This window comes from Sminthopsis crassicaudata, chromosome 2, assembly GCF_048593235.1.
Source record: "Sminthopsis crassicaudata isolate SCR6 chromosome 2, ASM4859323v1, whole genome shotgun sequence".
In the NCBI taxonomy this organism is placed as follows: Eukaryota; Metazoa; Chordata; class Mammalia; order Dasyuromorphia; family Dasyuridae; genus Sminthopsis; species Sminthopsis crassicaudata.
Genome location: NC_133618.1, coordinates 376507516 through 376524875, shown reverse-complemented (window position 1 = coordinate 376524875; position 17360 = coordinate 376507516). Strand labels below are relative to the sequence as shown.

Below are 17360 nucleotides of genomic sequence, written 5' to 3'. Positions count from 1 at the left end.
TTTTAAAGTAAAACAATAATGTTAATCATATGAGTTTTTTTATGCAGCTATAAAATTAATCTTTTTATTTAATATATGCTTTAAAAATGGTATATCTCTAAATTGTAGGTGAAATGAATTAAAAATTTTTAAAGTATGCTTTTTTGTAGAAAAAAAGTATTGACTGCTATTTTCTTGTTTAGCAATTTATATAAATTTATATCACATTCATTCTATTTCAGAATAAAATTTCATAGTTTATACTGATCAAAAACAGTTAAAATTATTTTAATTAATAATGAACAAATCCAAAAGAAGTGTTATTATTTCACCTTGACATACTATAATAAGCTATGGGTATAGGGGACGTGACTGTCGTAATAACTTATACTTACTTCCAACGGGTGAAACGGTATATTTCATTGCATCAGTAGTTGTGTTATACAATGTTGAAGAACAACTTCAGAGACATTATACTGGTCATAATGATGATGTGAAGTGGTGAGTGTTTTTTAATTATTAAGCTATGCTTTAAATTATTTCAGTGGCAGAAGTATTTACATAAAATTTGTTAATATTGGGATTAATATGACAGGCAGCATTGTTTACTGGTAAAAAAACATTGGACTTGGAGTCAAAAACAAAGGTTAGAATGAAGCCTCTACTATTTACTACAGGAAAAGTCACTTTACTATTATTAGCCTCAGTTTCTTCATATGTAAAATATGGAGCATGTATAAGCAGATTATGTAAGCATGATGATGCTTACGCTACCCACTTCATTGGGTTTTTTGTAAGGAAATAGTTTTCCTAATTCTAAACATCAGAAATGTGAGCAATTGTGTTTTAGGTGAAAAACAGCAAAAAGGCAAGAAAGAAAAAATCAAATTAAATCATATGTACAAAAGACTTTATAAACTTGAAAATACAACTTATATGTTGCTATTATTAACATTATTAAATAATTATTTTAATTATTAAATTAGCCATGGTAATCATAGTAAAATTATTTTCCACCAAACTGGAAAATCTCTTCCACAAAATCATCTTTCCTGTTAGCTACTAGTGATCTTTTGCCACTCTGCTTACCTTATGATCATAGGTCTAGTACACAAGAATTTATTAAATGTCTACCTTATAAGAGATGTACATACAACTGACCACACAGGAAACTACTGCTTGAGATTTCTTTAATAACCATCTAAAGGCTAAAAGTACAGACTAATTTCCTTTTTTGTTTTAATTTTTTGTAGTGAAGATATAGAATTTATATTTTTATTATTTTATTATTTTTATTTTCTTGAATTTATAATATTTTGATATATGAATAAAATAGTAATTAACTAATACATTTTAATCCCTAAATTGTACATAATAATCTTCTGACAGTTTAAGCATTTGGTCATTCAGAATATTAAAGAGACAGTGTTGACTTTTTAAAATTATCTAGAAAATGAGATTCTAAAATTATAGGACCATAGACACTAAGAGCTAGAAGGCATCTTAAAATCATAGACTATAGCATGTTAAAGTAGAAACAGGCTTTTGAGATCCGCTGATCCAACTTTTCTACCAACTAGTGATGTGACCTCAAGTAAGTACCTTCCCTTCTATATTTTCCATTATATACAATGTTTCCACAGCTAGCTAGTTAGTGGAAGAATTAGTATCAGAATTTAGACCTTCTGAATCATGATTCAATGTTCTTTCTACTGCTCTTCCATTGAATGCTGACTATATGTCATCACAGCCTTCATCTTTATTTGTAATTGCATGTCTTTGTGAATTCCAGTGGAGTATGATATCTTAAGAAAATGGATTTTGTTTTATTTTTATTGGTTATTCTCCAGTGCATCCAACCTCCACATCATTATTAATAAATGTATTTAACTGATGAATCATATTAATAGATAACATTTTGAAAATGATACCTTCTAATCACAAGCTTTAAGAGTATATGGATCCTTCACAAATTATTTTGATCCTTTTGAATTAAAAAGTTAATGATATTTTTAACAAATTTATGTTTTGAAATAAAAGTCCTAGCATAAGTAAGAAAAAATGAATTAATCATGGATGATGGCAGGAAAGTTATTTGAAAATATTTGATGAAACTGAAATGACTACACATAAGTACTTCCAGTAAAATGTACATTGGCTCATAGGTTTAGAGCTGGAAGATACTTAGGTTATCTTGTTCAATATCCTCATTTTTACAGATGAAGATAATGAGGCTCAGAGAAGTGACTTGCTCAAGGTCACATAAGTTCTAAGAGACAAATCCAGAATTTGAACCCAGATCTCATGGCTCCATATCAAGGATTTTTTCCACTCCCTAACCATCCTTCTTTCATAACAATATGATTAATGCAACTTAATTAAATGTCACTATATGTATCATAACGTTGTGAAACTTTACTATAATATCATTCTTCCAATCACTTCTAATGAGATGCCAATAGGATACTAAAACTATAACTCATTATCCCTGTATTATTGTTTTGCCCTATATCTTATATTTTGGATAACAATTACTAACTTTAATTCAAATAGGCCTATAACATATACTGTGCCTGAAAACATTTAAAATTATTTATAATCTAAATTGATTAATCATTATGTACAGATGAATTATATTTGGAATAATATAACTGTAACTTCTTTTTAAGTATACATTTTTAACAAATATTCCTTTTCTAGCCTAGCAGTTCATCCTGATAGGATCACCATAGCAACAGGCCAAGTTGCAGGTACATCTAAGGATGGAAAAGTGAGTTGATATGTTTTTCATGTAATCAAAATAAACTGGTGTCAGGCAAGAATTATCTATTATTACTATTGTTTAGTTATTACATTATGTAATGTGTTATATGATGATTAATACCTTATTAAAATCCAATTTTAATTTTTAATAAAAAATTTGTAGACATTTAAGATAAAAATGACACTATCCACCAAGTCCTAATATTGTGCTTCATTGTGGCATGAAGGTGATCCTCTATTTCCAAAATCTACATGAGTGAAGACACACTTGGATTACAAATATACTTAACTGGAGAAAAGCAAAAGGCAGTAATGTTAAAAGAATACATGATTTTTATATAAGCAAACATCATTGACCTCAAAAACAGGCTGTACTTAGGAATTTTAAGTCTCCCAGAAAAAAACTTAACAGATTGAAAAGCATGACTACTATAATTCCAGAAATAATAAATAAATATTGCCCAGAACTTCTGAATATGGGGGGGGTGGGAAAGCTTCATCTAAAAGAATATCTAAATAACTTGCAGGAAGGAAAAAAAAAATTCAAATTCCAAGACACTTAGTGGTTAATCTAATAATTCCAACTACAAATAGCAAATTCTACAAGTACCCAGAAAACCTTAAAATATACATGAAAGGAAATTTATATAACCTAAGATTATTCTTTGCTACTAGAAACTCTAGAAAGGAATAGTATATTCTAAGAAGCAAAGGATACAAATAAAAATAAAAATTCCGTGAAAACAACTAAGCCTAATCTTCAGCATAAAAAGATGGATATTCAACAAAGGAGAAGTATTTGAGGAAGTATGTGGGTGTGGGTGTGGGTGGGTAGGAAGGGATTTATATACATACATACTTACATAGATATATATGAATCATTTTTTAAAAGAAAGGAAGAAAGTTATCTTTTAAAAAAAAAAGAAGAAAGGGATATCATTAGATTTCTTAAAGTACACAAGAAAATAATGATACAAACAGAATATAAGAAATAGAAGTAAAAGTAAAGAAGCAGAATTGAAGTACTGTGTACTAAACCCTACAATTCCCCATAGGTAAATCAGTCAATAAGTATTAAATGCGTATTTTGTCACTTTGCTAAGTGCCAGTGATGCAAATATAAAAAGGGAAATCACTCCTTGCCCTCAAGGATTCTATGGAAATGACAGAAAAAATAGGCGCAAAAGAAAACTGAAAAATGGGAAAAGAGGAGGGCTAAGGGCACAATGGAGGTCCACGGCAAGGAATGAAAAATGTAGTGATGCCTGATGTGGTAATGGAAACTTTAAATGGGAGCTTTCGGAGGAGTTCTTTGCTACAAGACCTTCCAGCACTCCAGTCAAAGGGATAAAAGGTAGGAAAGGTACTGAAGTATGAGTGCCAAAACTGATACAGTCTTGAAAGATGACAAATATTTTATGATGAGGTTTCCATGGGACACAGAGTCTAGTCCAAGAAGCGCAAACTTGTGGGAAATAAAATCATATTTTGTGGTTCAAAATGGCAGAGTGGGAGGGTGCATAAATGGGGAGGGAAGACATGGAGGAGAGAGTATGATATATGCTTATCAAGTATCTGAATGAACAGTGAAGAAATAAATCAATATGTTTATAAGGAAGACATACTTTGCTTTTTCTTTTTAGTTTTTTTTTTTTCCTTTTGTTCTGATTTTCCTTTTACAACATGACAAATATGGAAATATGTTCAAAATGATTCTACATATCAAATCTATATCAGATTGCTTGCTGTTTTGGGGGAGGGGAGAAGTAAAGGAAAGGGGGATAAAAAATTGGAACGCAAATTCTTGCAGAAATGAATTTTGAAAAATATCTTTTACATGGAATTGGAAAAATAAAATACTATTGAGGAAAAAAACCAAAAAGAAAAGAAAGAATTTCAGGAGAATGAAAGGAATGGTAGAAAGGATGGATTGAAGCTAAGGGAAAATATAAGAGTAATGTCTCAACCAAAGGGGAAAGTGGTTCCCAATAAAGAACAAGTACCCTCAGAGTTACATAACAGCAATGGAAAATAAAGATCTATAGGTTGTTGATACACAGGGAAATACCAAATTCTTTCAAAGTGCGCTGTACGTCCATGTATGACATATTGCCTCTGGATAAAGGAAATTAGAACTCCTAAAAATAAAAGGCACACAGGAGGGTGAGAGGCTATGGACCCAGAAATGAGATAGTTTGGGTCAATAGGAAAGGGGAAGAGAACAATAGCATTAAACTATGTGATTTGATAGATGATAATTTCTACCTTGAACCACTGGTTTTATTTACATTATTTCCTTCATGAACTTATAAGAGTGAGGCACAACAGGATAAAAAAGGGACAATGAGGCAAGACCTATAAAGATATTAACAGAAGAAATTTGAAGAGCTCAAATTATATACTTGTGACTGTTAACTGCATAAGGAATATTTTTTAAAACTTAAAGAAAAATAAATGTGTAAATAATGGATCAAGGTTAAGAAAAGGAAGAAAATTAATAAAAACAAACAAAACAGAGAAATTAGAAATTAAAGAGGACAGGAGAAGGAACTAATTACTTAGGTAATATAAGTAAAAGAAAGAAAAAAAATCAGTAATTGAAATTGAATCCCAAAATGAAAGAAAAAGTTGATAGATAGGGTAGAGAGAAGAAATTGTATGAAAGTAATTTAAGCAAAATGAATAATAAGGACAAAGCACCGGCTTAAAGGAGGTAAGAGAACAAAAGGAAAAAACAACTTTTTTTTTAAAAAAAGCAATACTAAAGACACAAATGGAGGAAAGTAAATCTTATTCTCACAACTTAAAATATTAATGGATTAGGCAATTTAGTAAAATGAAATAAAGTGATAGAGTGGTGAATAAGAAAAAAAAAACTCCACAATTTGTTACTGACAAGAAACATATCTAAATAGCAAAGACATTAATTCTATTATCAAAATGAAAGGATAAAACAAAATTAACTATTCATGAAATGAATTTTTAAGAAATAGAAGTTACTCTCAAGTTATTAGAAAAAATTAAAATTTATGTTATCAATAGGAAAAAATAAGGAAATTGCATTTTTAAAGGAACAAGACAATGAACTAATATTTACATAGAACTTAAATGTACAAGTGATATAACATCCAAATTCATAGAAGAAAATTAACCAAATTTCAAATTTGCAAACTTCAAGAAGATAGAAGTAATAATAGGAGATATTAATATTTCTTTCTCAGACCTAGACAAGTCTAAACTTTCTTTTAGATTTAAAAAATGAATAGAATTAAACTGAACAAAATTTTAAAGAATATAGTTAATTTTTTTGTTTTCTTCTAGATGAGATTATTAAAGAATGGACATTTACTGGTACTTCATGACAATTTTACAAAAATAGATGTCACAAAGAAATTTCAAGTAGATATGAAAAAGAAGTACTAAACATACCTTTAATAGACTACAACATATTAAAAGTAATCAATTTAGAAACATGAAGGAAAAGATGCATACCTAGTTAGATTCTGAATAATGAAATCCTAAATAGTAGGTAGGTAAAAGAACAAATCATAAAAATAACTATAGGAAAGCTAAATATAATTATGAAATTTCTGGAATTCAACTCAAAGGAATAAACATATCACTAAAAACATGCATTGACAAAATAGAAAAACAAAAGAATTGATGAGCTAAATATATGTGTGTATAAACATTTAAAATGAGAAAGCCAACATTATTAACCTCAAGAATAAAAAAAAAATTGAGAAATAGATAATTTGGACATCAGAAAGAGCTAATAAAACTAAAAGATAAACTTTTAGCAATCATTAAAAAACAAGGTAAAAAAAATTAAACTAGTTATTCAATGAATAAACAAATATAGTTATCTAAAACTAATCATCCAATGAATTAAAAAATATAATCATAAATTAAAAAAATAAATATAAAGTAGATGATAGTTGTAGCTAGGGCAATGAATTAGAAATAGAACTTAAAACCCAATTTTCATCATATCCCAATACACAAATTACCTGGGAATAATCTCCCTATTTGACAAGAAATGCTAAGAAAACTGGGAAGCACTTATAGAAATTAGACAGCAGATTAGCATCTTATCCTATCTTCCACAAAAATTCAAAATGGATATGACCCATAAAATAGAAGAAAAACATATCAGATATTTTTCATAGATATTTGAAGGGGATGAATTCTCATCCAAACAATTGATATAAACAGTTACCAAAGATTTTTTAAAATTTTGTTTACTTGAACAGCTTAATACATAAAGGATAAAACAACAAGGATAAAAATAATCTCTGTTGATTGAGGAGGGGGGGGGACAAAAAACTTTGCTTAATTATCTCTGATAAGAGCCTGATATACAAGATAAGAGGCAATTGGGTGTCTCAATGAATAAAGGGCCAGGTCTGGGATCCAGATGTCTTGGATTCAGATCCAGCCTAAGATACTAGCTGTGTGAGTCACTTAATCTCTGTTTGCCTTAATCCATTGGAGAAAGAAATGGCAAACCACGATAGGATCTCGGCAGAAAACTCCATATGGAGTCATGAAAAGTCTGACATGACTGAAGAACAACAGCAATGCAAGATATGTAGACAACAAATATACAGGCACAAAAGCTATTCCTTAATTGGTAAGTCATCAAAAAGATATGAACAAATAGTTTCCAAAAAAAGAACTGCAAGGTATTAGCAGTCATGAGAAAGAATGCTCCAAATTGTTAACAAAAAAAGATATACAAATCAGTACAACTTTGAAGTTTTACCTAACAAAAAGATACTAAAAGATAATAATAGCCATATGTTATTAGCTGTGAACAAATAGATATACAGAGGATTGTTGGTGGAGATGTGAATTGGTCCAGTTAATCTGTAGAGTAATTCATAATTGACTGGAGAAAGTGAATAAAACATTTTTAACTTTTGGTGCACTTCCCACTCCTAATTTAAAAAAAAAAAAGTCTAACATTACAAAAACATTTATAGCAGATCTTTTTGTAGTAGCAAGGTACTGAAAATAAAGTAGATCCCCATAATTTGGGCAATGACTTTTTTAAAAAGCTCACAATGGTACAATAATGTAATGGAACATTCATGTGTTATAAAAGTCAGTGAATATAATAAATACAGGGAAGGATGAAATAAAGAACCAGGAAGTAGTAAACACAGGAACAGCAACAATGTAAATGGAAAGTACTACAACAACAACAAAACAGTTAAATTAAATATTTCAAAATTATAAGCAGATTTTGAAATAATATTTTAACTGTTTTGTTATTGATATGCTTTCCACTTTCTTCCTTTTTCTTTTTTATAATGGATGGAAAGGGATGGAAGAATTCAAGTGGAAATGTGAGTGATATGAAAACAAAAATAAATAAAGTTTATTTAAAAAGTCAAATCACTAAAATATCACCACCACAGACTGTTACTATTTCATAAGGCAATTTTCTCAATTTAAATAACTACAACAAGACTACAAAGAGCCTAGAAGCCACCTGAGTTAGCAAATACTTCTTATGACCAAGCAGAGAGAGACTTTATAGCTAAGGGCAAACTGGTTTAGAATATAAATTTATTTGTAAAATCTTAGAAGACAATGGCAAAATGTTGTAGATGAGATAGGGGGAAGCACTGGAAGAAAAAAGTTTTTAAACTTGATAAGAAACTGAGTTAAGCATAATCATCATGGGGGCATTTAAGGATGAAACTGGAAAAAGGACAACAAATATAAAAAATGGAAAAGAGCTGTGATTATTTTAATAACAAATTCTTTTCTCTATCAGTGACAGTGAAGCCACCACATTTCAACTCTAACATTATAGTCCCAGATGTGCTATATAAGGAAATGGAAATGAACTGAAGCACACAGAGATGAGATGAATATATTAGGTCAATTATATATAGAGAAGTTTGATATTGTATGTGACACAACTGTGGGGGGTTTGAAGGAGCTATTCTCAGGGTATATAAAGAAAAGGAAATATAAACAAGTTGGCAGGGGGAAACCCTAGATATTCTTACAAAAAGAACGGAGGTAATAAAAGCAATAATTAATAATTATTGGGCCATGTGTTTATTCAACCTACTCAGCAAAATTTATATGAAAATAATCTGTGCTCATGGCAAAGGCATCCTTTGCAAAGATCTGAGAAAGGATCATTCAGGCTTTTATGAATGATGATCTTTAGCAGATCATAGCATTTATCATAAAGCTTATTGGAGAATACAAAACATGATAGTTTTTACATACCAGAAGACAGCTATTATGCCTTGCAAGCTTCAAGTCTTCTTTTCTGTAAGCTAAACAACTTTTAATTCCTATAACAAATCCTCAAATGGCCTACCTCAAGGCCCATCACTTTCCTACTTATCCTCATCTAGAGTCTCCCCATCTTAACATATGGTGCCTGGAATTGAACACAGTACTACAGTGTTATCTGATCAAATCTGAATATAATGGGATCATCATATCAGTTGTGTAGGACACTATAATTCTCTTAATGCAGTCCAAGTTTATATCAGCTTTGGAGGGGGGGTACCATGACACACTAACCCATATGGAAGTAATTACAAAAACTCTTAGATCTTTTCATATGAACTAATATCTAAATTTCACCCTTCAATTGTTACTTATGAAGGTAATTTTTAGAACACAAGTGCAAGACTTTTATCACTTTTAAATTTTATCTTATTAATTTCAGCCCAGTGTTATAGCCTGAGATCTTGTAGATTTTAATGCATCATTCAGTATGTTAGCTATCCCTCTGGCTTTGCAGCATCACTTCTGCCAACTCTTTCAGGAATCTAATATTAAATTTATTTAAGCCTGGTGACTTGCAATCATCCAGGGCAGTAAGCTATTTTCTAACATCATCTTAACTTCCCTATGAGCTCCTTTGTCTTAGTTATTTTATTTCCTGTTCCAAAATTTTTTTCTGCTAGCTTGTTTTATATATATGTATATATGTATATATATATATATATATATATATATATATATGTTTATTATTTACTTATTTTTAACATTTAAAAAACTATTTCCAATTTTTTTCTTCCTCTATTAACCTTTACCTTATCCACTGAGAAGGCAAGCCATATCAATTACATATATGGAATTATACAAAACATTTTCATATTAAGCCCCATTTTACCCCACAAAAGTCAAGAAAGTAAAGAAAATGAGAAAAAACTATACTTCACTTTGCAGTTAGAATTCATCAGTTCTTTCCTTAAGAGGTAAAGAACATTTTTCATCATAAATGTTATCTTCGATTATAGTATTATCTTGTGTTAAGGACCATGCCTAAGTGAAGGGGCAGGTCAGTTCTTTAAGAATTTACTAATTGGGAAATGGCTCTTATCTTTAAAAATTTGACTCAATTCCCTATATGTTTGAGAAAAAAAGGCCTTTACCAGAAAAAAATTGCTATAAAAATTTTGATATTGCTTCATTATCTATGATACTTTTATCAAAATGTAGTTTCCTTGATGATTTTTTAAAATTAGGTCTACTTTTGCTTTTGCTTTATCTGAGATCATGATTAATACCCCTGCCTTTTCTACTTCATCTAAAGCTTAATAGATTCTGCTCCATCTCCTTATTTTATCTACATGTGTGTATCTTTTTGTTTGGATTCTGGTTTCTAATCTATTCAACTTCCACTTTATGGGAAAGTTCATCCCATTCACAGTTAATGATTACCAACTATTTCTCTCTATCCTATTTTCTTTTATGCTTCTCTCTCTCTCTTTTTATTTTATCCTTCCTCAAAGGTGTATTTTGCTTCAGACCAATGCCACTTTCAATCTGCCCTCCCCTTTATTATCTGTTTTCTCTTATTTGCTTTTGTTCCTCTTAATCTGTTGGGTCTAATAAATTTGTCTGTCTGTCTGTCTGTGTGTTCTATCCTTTTTAAACCAGTTCTGATGAGGCTAAGGTTTAACCACTGCCTGCCATCATGATCCTTTCCCCCTCTACTGTAAAAGCTCTTCTAGTGTAACTTTTTGTGAGATAATGTTCTCCATTCCACCTCTTTTCCGTCTTCTCCCATTGCATTTCTTTTTCTCACCCCTTAATCCTTTTTTTAAGATCATACCAATATATTTGCCGTATTTGTGCCTTTTGTCTATGTAAACTGCTTTTAACTACCTTAATAATAATAAAGTTCTTAGAAATTGCTTATAATTATCCTTCCTGATAGGCATATAAACAGGTTCATTTTATTGAGTCTTGTGATTTGTCTTTCATGTTTGCCTTATTATACTTCTCTTGAGATCTTGGGTTTGGGTTTGAATATCAATTTTCTAATCAGGTCTGGGTTTTTTTTTTTTTTGTTTGTTTGTTTTTTGTTTTTTGTTTTTTATCAAGCATACTTGAAAGTTCTCTATTTCATTAAATATCCATTTTCCCCTTGAAAGATTATACTCAGTTTTGCTGGAGAGGTTCTTCTTAGTTATAATCCTAATTCCTTTACCTTCTGTAATATCATATTCTAAGCCTCTGCTCCTTTAACAAGAAAAATTCTAAATCTTTTGTGTTCTAGACTGTGGCTCCACAGTATTTGAATGGTTTCTTCATTTTAGATCCTTAATCCATCAACTGGATGGATTTTTTGAAGAATTTTCTCCTTTATCTTGAAGCTTTGGAATTTGGCTATAATATTCTTGGGTGTTTACATTTTAGAATCTCTTTCAAGAAGTGATTATTAGGTTCTTTTAATAGCAATTTTCCTTGGATAATTTCTTGAGATATATCTAAATTCTTTTTTTATCATAAGTTTAAAGTAGTCCAGTAATTTTTAAGTTATTTATTCTTGATCTATTTTCAGATAGTTCCTTTTCTAATGTGATATTTCACATTTTTCTCTTAATTTTTTTCATTATTTTGACTTTATTTTCATTGTTTCTTGATGTCGCATGGAGTCATAAGTTTCCATTTGCCCAGTTTTAACTTTTGAAGAATTATTTTCATCAGACTTTGCACTTTTTTCCACTTGATCAATGTTGCCTTTTAAGGAGTTCCTGTCCTCAATGATTTTTTTTTGTGAAGGAATTGTGGCTGACTTGCCCAGAATCATATGGCTAGTAAATGTTAAGTGTCTGAGGCCAGATTTCAACTCTGATCCTCCTGTCTTCAGGGCCAGTACTTTATCCACTATGCCATCTAGCTGCCCTACTTCAGTGAATTTTTGTACCTCCTCTTCCTGTCAGCCTATTCTGCTTTTTAAAGAGTTCTTTTCTTCATTTAACTTTTGTGCCTCTTTTGCCATTAGGACAATTCTATTTTTAAGATATTATTTTCTTCAGGATGTTTTGTTTTGTTGACCCTCCTTTACCAGGCTGTCTTTTTTCATAATCTTATTGCATCACTCTCTTTCTCCAATTATCTTTAGTTCTTCTAAGAATTCCTGTTGGACTTGGGTCTAATTAACATGTTTTTGAGGCTATGCTTGTAGCTGTATTCATTTTGTTGTTTTCTTCTGAGCATCTTGGGTTTTCCCTACTACTCTAGCAACTTTATTATGGTCAGGTTTTTATTTGTTTGTTTGTTTGCACATTCTTCTATCTTTTTTCTGGACTTTAAAGTTTATGTTAAAGTTGGAGTCTTCTCCAGAGAGCTAGGAGGTACTGTTCCAAGCTGTTTTCAAGCTAAATCTGGGGGTCTTCAAGGTTTTGGTACATCTAAGTAGTGTGATCCAGGGAGAAGTGTTATCACTGCTTTTCTGTTCTCTGCTCTGGCCCTTATCAGTTAAAGACCCCCTGCTCCATTGCAGCTACAAGCATAAGCACTCCCCCTGGCTGTGGACCAAGGTCCTATGCTCCCTTATGACTAACCACAAGCAATCCTTTTCTCCCCGCAACTTCAACTTAACACTTTTTATGGGTAATAGATTTGTTAATCATCCTAGCTGCTCCCAGTACAAAGGTACTGTAAATCCTTTCTGACCAGGTGTCTGACACCCTTGCTATATCTGGTTTGAGAGAACAGCTGCTGCTGTCACAACCTCCTATCCTCTTCCAAATACTCTGGACTAGCTCCCACTGTGGTATCACAGATTTCTCTTGCCAACCTTTTTAGTAGTCTTAGCCTAGAAAAAACCTATCACTCTGACTTTTTGTTGGCTCTTCTTGTCCAAATTTTAATTTAAGGTGTTATTTTAAAGTTGAGAATGTTAGGAGAATTTGGCTAGGCTGCTGCTTTTGACCCATCATCTTGGCTCCACCTTCCTCTCAGTCATTTTTGTTCTTTCTAATCCAGAGATCTTTTCAGAAAAAAAAAATCAAAATAAGATTTAAATAGCTCTTATATTTCTCCATAACTCATTATAATCTTGCTATATTTCCTCTTTTAGCAACAACCCCATACTTTCTTTCATCCTCTTCTTTTGCTGTTTATGGCTAAAATTCATGGAATATCAGTTTTTAAAGTATTTAACTTGTAGGTCATCCAAAGGGCAATGGAAATGAATATGGGGGGGAAGAAAAATCTGTAATACATTTCCATTGAAGATCAATTTGAGCAAGAAAAGCATCATTAAGGATGCCTATCAGAGACTGGAGAAAGAAAATGAGTCAATTGTATAGTAATGGTGAGAGATTATCAGGGGAGAATCCACTTACTTCATTGGTATCTATATAGTAGCAAGATATCTATAGTCAGGCCCCCAGATGTTGGTAACTTTGTAGAGAATTTACAGAACATGAACAGGAGTAGCACAGGATATGAAGAGATTGTAATCTATATAGTTAGAGGAAGTACCATAGATTCATCAAAATATCAAAATTATTGTCATTTTTCTCTTCCCTCCAATATAGCTTAAAATAGCAATACTAAAACCAATAAATTTTAAAACTAATCTGAACAGAATTAAAGCTGGTTTTAAATGGCATTTATTTCTAGATATCTGCTATATTTGTAATATCTTATCTAATATTATTTCAGATAAAAATTTTAATATAAGAGTTCCATTTTTACAGCTCACATATTGCCTAAATCATATTGAACTCAATTTTGAAATCTTTATGAAAACATAGAATTTTCTTTAAGTAAACATTAGAAAACAATAATTTAATAAAATAAAATGAAAAATAAAAAAAAATGTTTCTATTACTCCTTGGTGGCTTGCATTTCAATTACCATACACAATGGAAATCAGATTCTTATGATGTCACAAGATAATAAAATCATACACTTAAAATCCACCACAAAAATGAGACCTTCCATATCTTAGGAAATTGTTTCATGAATAGCCCTGCCAGACTTTTAGTGGTAAGATTCTGTATTTTAACAGATTGATCCTCAGGTGATTGATATATATTGTCATCCAAACCATACATTGAGACCTTTAGGTTTGGTAGGCCCTGTAGAATTTGTTTGCTCTTGCATAATCTTCCTAAAACCAGATTTATCTCTATATCACAAGAATGCTAATACAGATAACCTGGAAAATTGCTGATTGGCTTAGTCATAGAGAATCATATGAGAACTAATCATAGAGAACTTTTAGTTTAATAATAATGATTTGCTTTGGGGATTTCAAAAAATGTTATGTATTTTATAAACTTGATTGGGAATGATGGTTATAAATTTCATCATATTAATAATATGATGCCTAAGAGAATATGATATACATAAATTTTAAATTTTCTTTGTTATTATTAAGATTAAAATTTTATAGCCTGTATGTGTAAATCAATTTGTAATCCTATATTCTAGTAATCAACAAAAATAGGCAAAATGAGTTTTAAAATTAGATGTAATTAGCATCACAGAATCATTAAATTTTAATTAGAATTTATGAAATATAAGTTCTACCTTGGTCTTTTACTTGATAACAAATCAATAAGCTATATTTAGGAATAGCTTTGGAAAATAATGATGTATTTTAACAGACCCCTTTATCCTAGTTGACATTACTGCTCAAATGGTCTTTTAATTAATTCAGCTTCAAGAAAAAACAGACAAATCTGTCAAAAATTGCCATCTCTACATTTTTGTTTTAATAGCAATTACCCCCACATGTACGCATCTGGGATTCTGTCACATTGAATACACTGCATGTCATTGGAATGGGATTTTTTGACCGAGCAGTCACCTGTATTGCTTTCTCTAAATCTGTAAGTATGTAAATTCTTGAAATTAATCTGATGTTTAACAATACACTGCATACTTATGTCTATATATTCTTAAATATATTAAATATTATTTTTTATGTATTCTATGTTATAGTATGGGTTAATACTAATTAGTTCAATACTATAGTATAGTACTATATTCTATATATTATCATGTCTCTATTTTATACTTTATATGCATTTTATACTATATATGTAAGTATATGTTATAAAATTAAACATTTATGTATAAATGTAAATGCTTCTTTATTTTTAAGGACTGCTAATGTGAATTAGAAACCATCTTCCATTGGGCAATTATCTTCTTTAAGCATCAGAATTACCCTTCTTTAGCCATTTTAAACTGACAGAAGAGCATGTCTCTTCTCCTTTACTCTCTCCTATACCTTTATCTTCATAATTTTCCTTGCCAACACCTCTTCTGGCTAAGTATACATGTACCAAAGAATTGGGTAATGTGAATGCCATAGTGAGCCACATATAGGCTATATTCTCCCTCCAAGGCTATTTATTATAAAATCAAAATGTGGCCTATTATGAATACTAGTTTTCAATATTTTTTCCTTGACAAAACAATTTTATTTTTACAAGTATGACCCATGTTCTTCAAATTAGTCATGATATTAAGATAAGGAAAGTTTTTATTAAAAAGGAAAACATTTAACCTATTTTATGTTTATTTGAACTTTTCCTGTGATTGACTTTCTTTTCCTGTGATTGACTTTGTTTTTCAGAATGGAGGAAGTAATCTTTGTTCAGTAGATGACTCCAATGACCATGTGCTTTCTGTGTGGGATTGGCAGAAAGAAGAAAAATTGGCAGATGTCAAGGTTTGATCCCTATTCATTTGTCTGGTTTTTGTACTAAAATATTATTTCTTATTCTCAGTGTCAATTTGTCAGATGCCTTTTCCTTTAGATTTAAACCATTGCTCCCCAGTTCTCTTCCTGATATAGTAAGTTGTTTATTCTTCTAAGTCATTCAAATGAGACACTTGTAATCACTTTAGCTGCCTTCTTCTCCTTTCATATTTAGTTACTAAGTCTTATTAATTTTTCCTATAAGATATTCATTAGAATCTTCCCTTCTTTCCATTCCATTTGTACCTGTTACCCAGGAATATTATTGATAGAATAAAATAAAATTGATAGAATGGAAATACTTGCTAGTTTGTCCTTCATCTAACTACAGGTTGCAGGATTTATACCTAACTCATGTACTTTACTGAAAGGTCATTACTGTCATCTTTATTGATTTAAATCTTAGATTTCCATAAACCTATTCAATAATGATTTTTTAAAATTTTCATTTATTTCTTATAGACTAATCTAAAATTCACAAACTATTCCATGCAGTCTTTTAGTTGATTATATGTACATTACATTCATCTTTTGTTTCTTAATACCTGCATATTTTATTTTCTCAGTGTAATTATAAACTATTTGAGAGCAGAGTTTGGGGTTTGCCTTTCCCACTTTTCTATTATTAAATTCCCAATGTCTAATAGAGTATGGGGCAAACAAAAAGTACCTGATAACTGATAATTTTTCATTCTGTGAGTACTACTGGTTTAGACAGTTTTACAATTTATTGCTTTGGTTTATGGAAACGGTGTTATTTTTTTTAAATTAATGTCTAGCTATTAAACTTGCTTTTGGAAAAACCTTTTCCTTTCTTGTTCCTCTTAAAGCTTTAAAAAGTAGTTTTGGGAGATAAATATTTTTCAATGATGTTATTAAAGCAAAACTAAATAGCATTTAACAAATATTTGCCTGATCACACAAAAACACAATTCTAATAAAACGTTTTGAATTAAGAAGCATGTTTTCCGTTAGTAATATAGGTGGGACAGTGAGAACATTCAAAATAGTTAGATAGGAAGCAGCTAGATAGCACAATGAATAGAGCACTGGCCCTAAAATCAGGAGGACCTGAGTTCACTTGTGTCCTTAGACACTTAATACTAACTGTGTGACCTTGGGCAAGTCACTTAATCCCAACTCCCCATCCAAAAAAACAAACAAAAAAACCACGAAATATTTGGTTATCTAAATAGTTAGAAAACAAACATTTGTTTCTAGCATTTGTTAATTATAAATTAATTATTTTTGATACTGAAATAAAGTTTGTTGCTTTTGGCAGTGTATACTAATTCTTCTAGTTACAGCAAATATTTTTAGAAAACCTTTCTTTTCAGGTAAAGAAAGGAGGGAATTATTTACATTCCTTATATATCAGCACATAATATAGACAAATGAGTTCTAAACTTAGAATGAGATCTGGTTCCACATCTTAACTTGGCTACTTCGTATGATCAGAGGCAAATCATTTACTCTCTATACTTCAGTTTCCTTTTCTGTGAAATTGAGATAATATTTGTGCTCTGTTATGGGAGCAACCTGCTAGTGGCTGCTGGGGAGCTAATTCTGACCAGCAGAATAAATCTTTTCATGTGAGAGGATGATAATGATACAAGGAGAC

The 17360-nt window shown here is 30.6% G+C and overlaps 1 protein-coding gene across 7 annotated transcripts in view; it reads left to right on the top strand.

Moving 5' to 3' along the window:
* EML1 (EMAP like 1) overlaps window positions 1-17360 on the top strand; it is a 268952-nt gene that overhangs the window by 198269 nt on the left and 53323 nt on the right. For all 7 annotated transcript variants that reach the window (XR_012486612.1, XM_074291318.1, XM_074291317.1 and 4 more), the window contains 4 exons: window positions 331-480; window positions 2680-2749; window positions 14751-14861; window positions 15614-15709. Coding sequence is in view for 6 of the 7 variants with exons in the window: in XM_074291318.1 (XP_074147419.1) it covers window positions 331-480; window positions 2680-2749; window positions 14751-14861; window positions 15614-15709 (427 nt within the window). In the remaining variant the exon portion in view is untranslated. The remainder of the gene's footprint in view (window positions 1-330; window positions 481-2679; window positions 2750-14750; window positions 14862-15613; window positions 15710-17360) is intronic.